The sequence below is a fragment of the Apis mellifera genome, linkage group LG1 (assembly GCF_003254395.2).
Source record: "Apis mellifera strain DH4 linkage group LG1, Amel_HAv3.1, whole genome shotgun sequence".
Taxonomy (NCBI): domain Eukaryota; kingdom Metazoa; phylum Arthropoda; class Insecta; order Hymenoptera; family Apidae; genus Apis; species Apis mellifera.
The window spans coordinates 26,105,238-26,117,429 of NC_037638.1; the positions used below are offsets into that span (position 1 = coordinate 26,105,238).

The 12,192-nt window shown below is 34.4% G+C and overlaps 1 protein-coding gene across 3 annotated transcripts in view; it reads right to left on the reverse strand.

The window, feature by feature from the left end:
• LOC410755 (tyramine receptor-like) overlaps nt 1–12,192 on the reverse strand; it is an 81,079-nt gene that overhangs the window by 11,765 nt on the left and 57,122 nt on the right. For 2 of the 3 annotated variants that reach the window (XM_016911467.2, XM_006571623.3), the window contains one exon: nt 984–1,213. In XM_016911467.2, coding sequence (XP_016766956.1) covers nt 984–1,139 — 156 coding nt within the window. In that variant the 5' untranslated portion in view covers nt 1,140–1,213. 3 annotated transcript variants of the gene reach the window in all.

Below are 12,192 nucleotides of genomic sequence, written 5' to 3' on the forward strand. Positions count from 1 at the left end.
ATCGGTTGTTTAACGATTCACCGAGTTATTAACATCGAATTGCGCTTGTAGGATATCCATCCATTATAATAATTATATAATAGTATTAGAAAAATTTTAATTTTCAATTTTTAAATTTACAATTTAACTCTTTTTTTAAGATTTAACACTAAATAATTTATTTAACTTTAAACCTAAATTAAATAAATAATTAATTTAAATTTTAAATTTAGTTACAATTTAAATTTTATAAATTTAAAAGATTTTAAGTTAATTTTAAACTATTATCTTCAAAATTAAAAATAAAAAGTAATTTTTAAATCTTAATTACTTAAAGTGATTTATATCAACCAATCATAAAAACATTGGAATATTATTCTAGCCTTATGGTCTATGGAATACTACTAGGTTCCTCAATAAGACTAATTATTCGTATAGAATTAAGATCCCCAAGATCATGAATTAATAATGATCAAATTTACAATACAATTGTAACTAGTTATGCTAAAAATAAAAAGTAATTTTTAAATCTTAATTATAAAGTGATTTATATCAACCAATCATAAAAACATTGGAATATTATTCTAGCCTTATGGTCTGGAATACTAGGTTCCTCAATAAGACTAATTATTCGTATAGAATTAAGATCCCCAGGATCAGAATTAATAATGATCAAATTTACAATACAACTCGTAACTAGTCATGCATTTTTGATAATTTTTTTTATAGTAATACCATTCTTAATTGAAGGATTTGGAAATTGATTAATTCCTTTAATATTAGGTTCTCCTGATATAGCATTTCCTCGAATAAATAATATCAGATTTTGACTCCTTTCTTAATGACAATTCCTGACAACTTTCTCCCGATTTCGCAAACGAGGCATCGAAATGGTATCGTATCATAGCGATACATCAACCACGGGTACAAAGCCTCCTCCTCCTCTTCCTCCTCCTCCTCCACTCCTATAGAGCAGAGTAACAGCTCGCTTAATTGTTGCTTACTATAGTGACGATGATCAACATGGTGAACAGCCCCGCCAAAACGAGATCCGTCCAATTCGGTAGATAATATTCCGTCCGCGTATCTCGCTCGCCCGACGACACCGTGTGATTCCATTGATAAACGTCCCCATAGTAATTGGCCGTTTGATTCGCCATGGCGCTTTACCCCCGCTCCATTGACGATGACTTCCGCTCAGCGATTTCCGCATTTCCGTCCATCGTGCGCTCTCCTGGAACACGAAAAGATATATTCTTTTTTCTTTACCTTTACCCGATGAAAGGATCGTATCGATCCTTTTTTCCTTCGATTTCGATGGATGGAGTGAAGAAAGGGAGGAATGTTCGTCGATCTCGTATTGTCGCGATTCTGTCTCGATTGCCGCGAAAGTGTTGTATTCGTTTCCTCGCCGAAAGAGCAAGATTATGGATGGATGAAAAGAACAATGGGTTTTGGAGCAAGCTTTTGAAAATGGGTGTACTTTCAGACACTTTTTTTGTATCGGGGATGGAAAAAATATTGCGAGAAATAAATCGTAAGTGTAAAAGGAAATGTCGGAAAAGAGATTCTCCGTGTAATGATATAAGTAAAAATAAATGTGTGATAAAAACTGATCATGGAAATGATGAAATTTCATCATAATTTAACAATTTTTTATTATTATAATGATAACTATTAAATTTAATGTATAATCCTGATGAATTTCCTGAATATATGAAAAGAAAAAAATTCCAAAATCGATCGATGATGATGATATAAGTAAGAAATATAATGATGGATATACATTACTAATAGTATTAATTATAAGAATAATAATCAAAATCTAATATTATTTCGTGAGAATCTGAAGATCCCAATATTAATGGAATTGATCAATTTCCAAAATTTCCATCAATTAAGAATAATACTATAAAAGAAATTATTAAAAAACACGAAGAGAAAACTCTTTGAACAAATTATTCCTCTCCTTCGATTCCTCGTGTCACTAACTCTACTCTTTCACCCATTCGTGTTTAATTTTTCTAAATTGATTGATATATCCTCGTATATTCACATTCATATTCGAGATCACGTGATCGAGGAACTTTTACGAAAATCACGATACGTTTTATGATACCAAGTGAAACCTGTGAGTAATATCTCAACTCTTTCGCCACTTTGTGATGTATATCACAACCCATTTGGAATTATAATCGGTATCGAAGGAACGAAAGAATTGTATTACTTTCATCGTATCCTTGACGTAAAAGTAACGTTTGCTAAATTGTATCGAAAATCGCGGCAACAGTTCTCGAGATGTGCTCGAGAGACGGGACACGGGATTGGATTATATTTTTCAAGAAATATCTCGAGTAGAATCATCCGTTTGAAACGACTAAGAGTCGACTTATACAACACGACTCATCGCTTTACTTTCTTCCGATATATATATATGTATTCGAGGTTGGATTAACGAATATAAACAATGTGTTACACGATGTTACAAAGGGTTTGAAGTATATTATAAAAGGAAGGTATAAGAGGAGTATCTAGGAAAATGAAGCGATTCACGAAAGGAAAGAACGAAATCTCGCCGTATAAAAGTTAAACGACCTTTCGTATATAAAGCTCTCGGATACCGTTTCGAGTATTTTCGTCTGAAGGATTCGTTTTGTCTACCGCTTTTGATAAACACGCACATTGATGAATGTCGAACATTTTTCGATTACTCGAATTTTATTTTTCTCTTCTAATTGCATTTTTAGTTATGGCGTTCTTTTTTTCCTTTTAAGAATCTTGCTTAACAAAATGCGGATATTTCCATCAAGATGAACGGGAGAAAAGAAAAAAAAGAAAAGGATGAATAAAATTAGCGCGAAACTGCGACGTTAATTGTATTTTAGTTCATTTCATAGTAAAGCGTTAAATTTATTTCATACGAAATATGAATGGCATTATTCGTAGAAATATGTATATTCCATCGGTGATTTCTGAGAATGAAATAAAATTTGCATCGTTGCATTGATACCTCGATCGTTACATTTATATTTGTCAAATTTGTCATTCTTAAACATCGATTAATCGTAATAAATAGAAATTAATTGGAATCTCGATTTTCTTTCCTTCTTTTCTATCTTTATTACTATTGATAAAAAAAATAGAGAAGGAATGAAAGAAATTTTATTCAAAATAACCCGATCGAAGACGATTAAAAATCGAGCTATCGATGTTTACAAATATTCAAAGAATATCATAAGCTTCGAATCAATGATTTTCACGAATATTATATTTTATTTTAGAAAAGGAATATTTTTTATGAAAATAGCAGAACTTCATTTTGAATTTTAAATTGCTCATAAAGAGATATCCTTTGGCTGAAAAAATAGAGAAAGACATTTAAAAAAGAAAAAGAAAAAGAAAAAAGAAAATATCAGAATCTCTAAAAATTATTAAAATTTTTCTAAATAAAGTTAAAATTAAACACACTAAACGTGCTAATATCATTTCTAGAAATAACTATCGTCTTTTATCAATATCACCTGTATCGGTTTTTATACGCACGCTGAAATTACAGAAGAAAATTATCAGAGTTTCGAATGGAATACCTTCTGAAATTGATGAAACAAGAACGGTAAATTCTGTTGGTGCGAGTCTCATTATCGAGACACAGTTGGCAATTAACGTGCTGAAGGATCCGTAATTTTCGGAAAATCGTACGTATCGATACGTAAATCACGAATCGAAGGGTTGAGGGTCGAGAGTGATTAAAACATCGACCATGCGAAAAACTTGGAAGATTTTTTTCTCTCTTTTTCAACTTCTCTCTCTAATCGAAGGAATTTGTTATTGAGAAATAAACAATACACCATAAATAAAATAACGAAATATCGAAATAATATGGAAATAACGGAATGAATATTTACCAACAATACATCGTAATATGATAAAATGATCGAATAATGATAATTACACGAATGAAATTAATTAATACAACTCTCGAATTATGATGGAAAAATGAATCTAATGCGCGTGTACGGGAAATAACGTTCATCATTTTTAATTATATCGATGTTTCGCTCTTATCTACTACGAAACATAAACCACTCCCCCCCTCGATCGAAAAGGTAAATATAATTTTCCAATGCGACTATATGCACGTACAATGCATCATATTTCCGATCCATATTTCGATAACGTTTAGTTTAAAATATCGATTTTTATTATCGTTTGCGCGCGACCTTTAATTCATGGAATAATCTTCCAAATACACGATAACGATATCGCGGAATAATGGAAAAAAAAAGGCTTTCGCGTTGTAAAACTTGCGTAATGAAATCGTTTCTCATTCAAATTTGTAACTGTCACTGCTTCAAGCGAGCCATCATGTACACTAGCGGAAAAGTAATAACCTGTCCAGGTATCGCGTTACTTTTCTCTCTATAAAAAAATTTGCAAAAAAAGAGAAAAAGAAGAGAAGAAGAGAGAGAGAGAGAAAAAAAAGAAATCCTCCTCTCTTGAACGTGTAATATAGTAACGCGGTTATTTTTTTTTTCCACTAGAACGTTATATAGAGGAACCGTTGCCCGCGACCTACATCGCCACAAGAAAAATACTTTTTTTTAAGCGATAAAGGAAATCTATAAATCATTTTGTTACCCTTCAGGATAAATGATCTGAGGAATATCAGAGTGGCGGGGAAGTTTTGTGATTAGAGATTAAATTCCAATTCTTTTTGATTCATAATTCCTTTTTTTTTTTTCTATTGATATTTTAATAAGACACGTGTCGAAAATGGAACGCGCACTAATAATAATTCAATATAATAATATCATGTACATTTTCGTACTTTATCGCTCTTCGGGGAATGTTATTGATTAATAATAATACGATATTAATAATAATAATAATAATAATACATTTTCCTATTCCTGTATTCCTGCACTTATTATTTTGAAAAGCTTTCCAAGTTTCCAAATTTCTCATAATTTTCTCTCTATTATTTTATTTTGTTGATAAAATAAATAATCGAGGAAATATCTTTTTTCCCCCTTAATACATTGGACAAGACAAGTTTCTCCTCCTCTTCCTTCTCCTCCCCTTCTTCGAGGCGAAGATTTATTCGAAAGCTGATTTAAAAGCTGTCAATGAATGATAAAAAAAAAAAAAAACTTAAAACTTCGTTATACCAATACTGCATTTAAATAAGCCGCCGACAAAAGGAAGGGAACGTACTTAAAAAGTTGAAGGAAAATTTAGCGAGTCCGCGTTATCGATTTCGCGTCATCGGCGGAAAAAAAAAAAGAAAAAAAAAAGAAAGGAAAGGAAAAAACTCGTATCTACATCTTTCCACTCTTCTTGAATTATCCGTTCGGTAGCTAAGTTGGAACGTAAACAACATAAATCTGACGCAACGACCTCGTTTGTTACACTACTACTACGTTTTACTAGAAGATCCGAAGCGTTTAATTCGTGTCGAGAACGAAAAAAGAAGGGAAGAATGGAAAATAGAAAAGAATAATTGCCGGGACAATTGACACTAATTATTTCGCGATTATCGATTCGAATTTAATTGGGAAACCGCTATTCGAAAATTTTACCCGGGAAACAGTGGAACGAGATTGGAAGAAAATTCGTGTAATATTATTTTCGGTATATAAGAGGTATATTTGAACCGAGGAGAGTTTTAAGCCTGGCCACCATGGCTATAAATTTCCACTTGTAATAAAGCTAGAGACATCTGACTCTATAGCGCGGAATAATTTGTGGCCGTAGCCAGCGAAGCCAACTCGCGCGCTTATGCCATCCTCGTAACCGACCAGCTCTGCTGGTTATATCATCCCGCTGTTCCAATAACGCTTACAATTCAACTATTTTAAATGTTAATTTCAAAGAAGACGGGAATTTCGCGTATTTCCTTGTCCCGTTTCTCGATCGAAAACGATTGTCTTCGCATTTATTATTATTCAAGGGAGGGATTCGACCGTTTCTCGAGGGCTCTCCCGATATTCCTACACAACAAAACGGCAGCCGCGTTAATGTAAATAGCGTGGATTTGAATCCGACCGTTCACGGCTCGAGAAGTTGAAAACGCGGTTTCTGCGAAACCGGTTCGATTTAATTTCGACTCGAGGACGAGGGGATGGGGAGAGCGTCGAATCGTTGCGACGATATATAATTAAATAAGGGGAAAGAGATATTTTTTAAATTTCCATTTCCGATCACCGGAATGAATTTAAACGAATGGATATATATATCTTGCTTCTCCCCAAGTTTTTAGACGGTTGGTAGTTTTCTATAAAATCAAAACGAAGCGCTCGAGCGTACTTTCCACGAGTTACCTCGAGTGCCTTTAACGTGTCACTTTCCGATCCGCTCCACTCTTCTCCCCACTCGTCTCGTCTCGAAAAAGAAGGAGAGAGAAAAAAAAGACGAAGTAGATCGAAAAGCAGCGAAAAGTAATAATAAAAAAAAAAAAAAGAAGGCAGGAACGTGACGCAAGAATTTCCCATTACGAGTAACAGACGCGTAGAGACGTAACGAGATACAAGGTTCATCGAAAGCTCAGAACGTTTTCCTCTTTCCTCGCTTAATTTTCCGCGATATATATATATATATATATATACATCGTGTATACGCACAATATGGTGGAATATTCGAAGCTAGGAAGGAGGGAAATGTATCCTCTCGCGAAAGTCGAGGTTTAATCCTTTCCTTTTCGTAGCCGAGAGAAAGGAGGCAAGAAAGCTCTCTTCTCTCCCTCCCTCTTCAATTGGTTGAAAAATCGAGTTGCAGACGAAGAGGTCTGACGTTTCCCTGTGTGCACAAGTTAAAGAGGAAACCGTCTTGAAAAGAATGCAGGGCGCGGTCGAATTTATCACGGTGGAAGTTTTCCCTTTGACTTTATGGCGGCCCGAGTCAAGTGGTTGTTGAGAGATTTCTGCTGCGCCCCAGCTATATCGGATCTTTGTTTCTTCTCGACGTTTCATCCGTGAGTATCCGTTCTCTTTCATGAGAGAACAGAGAGTCTCTGAGAACAGAGGGGGAGGGATAGAGGGAGGAGGAGTCGGATTTAAAGAAGGCCGGCTCTCGATCGAAATTTCGAGCGAGAAGAACTTGGTTGCGCTCGAAAGCGAGTGTGAGCTGTGATCGATGCAAGTTGGCCGCGATTGGATAGGTGAAAGAGTGTGTATGCGCCAATTGTGATCAGACAGAAGTAAATTGGATCGATCGTGTCGAATGGAACGAGGCAATCGTGAAGGATCGCGTCGATGATTATACAATTATGATTTGACAATTATGATTTAAAAAAAGATAACGGTGTAAGGAAGCGAATATGTAAAGAGAGAATTTTCTTTTTTCTTTTTTTTCGAAAAGCAACAGTTTTCAAAGCTCTGTGCAACACTGTGCGTGTTTATTCGTTCGCGAGCTCGCGTGTATACAAATATTTTCGCAAGCTTTTTCAACTTTCTACGCAACATCCATCATCAGTCCAAACTTGACAACCACTACGTCACTCTTAATCATGTTCACTGTGTGTATTCTTTCCAAACCCTCTTTTCTTCAAAAATAAAATATTCAAAGTTTGCACTTACTCGATCAGAATTCAATTAGCGGTTAAATAAAGTTTGCTTTTCTTTGTCTCTTGAACGGTGACTCGTTAAAATAAAAAATCGGAGATGCGTTCTTCTAATCTTCTAATACGATATAATAATTGGCCGATTCAACACGTCGGTTCATCAAGATGAGATCCTCTCAATATCGTCGATCCTCTTGAGATTGCAAGATCCAAGATTAGCTTTCGCGTTACATTATTTGAATCAATCGTTTAATCCCGTGTAATTAGGATTAGACGTGATTAAATTTCGTCATTAATAAGATAAAATTATCTCGTGGATTAAACGTATAATATGATTTATATTTTTTGATCAATTGAAATAATTAGAAATAGATTGTTCAAAATTCTAAAGTGTTACGTACGATTTGGGTACATAATTGATAATTGATTGGATCGGTTCACCTCGTAAAAGACGGATGCTTTATGACTTTGTGATTCCACGAGCTTAGATAACGCTGCAACAAATTGCATCATGAATTTGAAATTAGCCTCGAGCGACGAAGGTTTAGCGAGGTTTCAGCTATATTCGTGCAAAATTATCATCTAATTACTTTTATCGTTAAAAAAAGGAAAGGAACATTTGTAACGAAATTTTTCTAAAATTTTCGTAATAATTTCTCGAAAAACTGGAAAAATTGTATTTCAAGCGTTACACATAACATGTGGAAAAATACTTTTTCTCCTTTTTGCTATTACTTCGCGACTAAGAAATCCTATTTCTTTTTCGAAAACTTTGTCCTCAAAGGAAAGAAAATGAGAGATGCCGTGAAAGAAGAAGAAAAAAATAAATATCTGTCTTGGATATCCTACTTTATTACTTTACTTACCAGCCTCTCCAAAATGTCGCTATTAATTTTTCCCGGCGAAATCTTAGGCGATTCCATGTAATTAGAAAAATCCTCCTCCATTTTCCAGACGACTTAATATGCGCAACGTGAGGAGAGGCTTTATGTTCCTTTGATTTACTGAATCACCGTACACGAACCTGGCCCGGATTTTCATTCTTTGTTCATCCTATTGAGCCTCCTATTGAAAAGGAACTATAGACTCGAACTTCTAATTATTATTCAGAATTTTCGTAAATTTTTTTCCTGGAAAAGAAATAAACTACCGCTAAACTCTTCCTATCTGTTTCTTCTAACAAAATGCGAAAAAATTGCTTTTCTGTGGCACTATTCAAATAATATAAATTTTTAACAAGAAAATACCAAAACGAATACTTTATTAATCGTTGTGATAAATTTACATAAGAAAAATTATTATAATTCACCTGGATAGAGATCTAGATTTATTCGATCGAAGCAAATTTGAAATTTTTTTTTTTTACTTTTACCGATGCAAAGCAACGAAACGAAATTGCCTGAACGACACGAATTATTAAACGATGATATCTTCAATGAAAATTGATACGTCCGTTTCCACGATCAAAAAAAAAAAAAATAAATAAAAAAAAGAGAAGGAAGAGAAATCCAATTGCGGATCGGCCTTGAACCAATCGTATTTCGATCGATCAAATAGTGATAGAGATGCTCCCAGGAGTGGAAAGCGAGGGATACCCGGTTAATAATAAATAATTGCACGGTTGATCCGGTTCACGATGTATAAAACATAAATACGATTCATAAAATTGGATCGGTTGAACCGAAACACGAGCGAACTCGAGTCGAGTCCTTAGATCGTCGCCATTGCCTTTGGAAATACATGAGGATGGAGGAAGGAAAAGGATATTCCTCTGTTGCGTAATCGAATAAATCCCAGAAGCGTTTTAACGATTCTTTTTTCTTTTCTTTTTTTGGAGATTCGAAGATAATATAAAGTCGAGTTTATGCGTCAAACGAAATTGATAATCGTACGGATAAATGATGTAATACAGATTTGTTCTGTGCGAAAGATTTTATAGACTAGAAATTACTCACTTTGCTTTTGCAATTTAATCTCAAATTTTCGATATTCTCCTCTCTATTCGAAATATTCGAATATTCCTATTTTTCCAGTATATTTTTTGCGGTTTCATGCAGATATTCTCTTTTGATTGATTGACAAAAAAAAAAAAAAGAAAAATAAAACTATTCTCGATTATCGCTCGATAATCCTCTCTTTCGATTGCAAAATTTTCATCTCGGCAGTGCGATATAAAAAAAAAGTTGACAATTTTTGAAGATTCCGAAAGGATTCTGAATTTTTTTAATAATAATAATAAAAAAGAAAAAGATTTATCGTTCCAATCGTCAAATATCTATCAGATACTTCGATGATCGAAATTATTATCGAGCGAATTGTTCCAAAAATCGCTCGATTCTTTCTTCACGAGTTCGTGTTCCAAGCAACGAGTGTTGAAAACGTTGGTTCATAAGCGATCCGGATTAAACGGTCTAACGACGTTACGAAAGAACGCATCTCCTTTGAAACGATGCGTCGGCAAAATGTCACGCGGAGGGATGGAGATTGCAACCGTTCGGAAAGGAGAGTCATTATTGTCTGTTGAATTCTCGAGTTCGGGGGTTAAAGGATTGGGTTAAAGAATTAGAGCCGAAGGAAATTCAGAGATAAAAGCAATGCGGTGGTGAACCGTGCTCGTGAAATTTGTCTTCTTTGTATCTGTGTGACGTGTGTGACGTCACGATACGTGATCTGTCTGTCGCAATTTTTTTTTTTTTTTTTTTTTTTTTTTAATAAAAGTTGGTTACCTTTTCGAGAGAGAAATTTCTATCTGCCCTTTTACACACTCGTTCGAAACTCGGAGAATTGCGGAGAATAAATAATTTTTGGGGAAAGGGAAATTATACATCGTGGATATAGCATTTTTTTTTCTTCTTTCTTTCAGAGTTTGAATCAGCAGAGAATTTGCCCGACATCTTCGCTAATTGCTCGGATATCGATCCGAAAATTACGTGACTCCTCGTGAATTTTACAGATTAAATGATTTTCTCTTCCAAGCATTTTTTTTTGGAAGGCAAATCGACGGTCAACTTTTGTCGCATCATTTGTTTAAGAGAGAGTTAATAACTCGTGATACAAAATATTACAACGACGTCTATGAAAACACAGTTCAAAGTATTGTTCCAAATTTATCGATAATCGTTGTATTTGAAATTTTGCCATTCTACGAATTCGTTCGAAATCGAAGTGGCATTGAATAAATGCGATCTCCATTAGAATCTTGCGATATAACGTCCATTATAAACAAATTATTTTCACCTTCAAAATTATTAAATTCCTGCGCGTGAAATATCATTTCCCTCGAATTTATCGAGACGAATGTTCGATCGTCCATTAAATTCAACACGATTTCTACGTTCGAAGAAATACACTGAATTGCATCAGAAAAAAAAAAAAGAAATATTTATCTCGATGCATATTAAGAAATTTGCAAAGTTTCGAATAAATCGAAACTTGGTGAAATATCGAAGTTTCTTGCTCGAACAAATGGATGGAACTTGGAAAAAATATAAATTGGATTTATTTGTATAATGTAGCGTCGAGTCACGATGAAAAATGAATTTCGCGTAACAATCGCAGGTGTTGAGAACGGTGATACGATCGACAGGATCCGGAACACGTATCAAAACCATCCCACTTTATCCCCAAGAAGATAATGACTGTCAGATCAACAGCAGGACTTATTCGTTACTTGGCATTACAATCTACGATTGTACAATGAAACTTTCATTCGCGTCGAAGGATTAGAATATCGGAAATTTTCCATAATTTCGATCCAAATTTTGATCTTTGATAATTTTTAAAATTCATCTCTCATTTAAACTTAATTTTCTACGAAGCCGTATACGAACAAATTCTATTATATTTTTTTACTTTTTCATATGTAGAATTATTATACTACACAATTACGAAATAAGTTTCGATCTTAAGCCTTAAAAAAATTGTCAAGATTTGTTAAAATTTTAATTCTTCACGAAACGAACGAGAAGTTTCGAGAAACTTTGCGAAAATTCGACAAGCAAAAAAAATTCTACTATATTTTTTTCAACTTTAATTTTCGTGTACAATTATTTACCTCTTGCGGAATATTTCCGTGTAATGTTTTGAAAAAAAAAAAACGTCATTCGCAGAAAACATCATAACCTTGGCAACCTTGCAAAAATTCCATCGCTAATTCAATTTTCCATGCAAGAAAATTCCACCATGTATTTTCCAACTTAAATTTTCCTGTTACAATTATTCCATTTACTTTCCCTTGCAAAATATCCTCGTGTAATGTTCCAAAGAGGAAAGAAAAAACCGTCATTAGAGCGTTGCAATTCCATCAGTTGCAGCAACGAAACGACGAATTCATCGGACGAAGCCAACCATTATCCTCATCGAGGATAAAAATTAACTGGATCCAAGTATCGTCGTTTCACTCGGCTGTGAAGACAATATTTCTCGCTCCAACGCGTATTTTTCCCTCGTGAACGCGAAACTTTCGAGAACTGGCGTTGCATAGAACAACGTCCACTTTTGCGCTTCTCCTTCGTAATGTTGGCAACGCTGGTTTGAAACTCCACGTTCCGATTGGCCGCACGATTCGCGAAATTCGCGATAATATTTTCACGGGTTACGGGGGGTTGCGTGTGACGTTGCCAGTTCTAACCGGATCGTCGCTTTTCGTTCTCCTT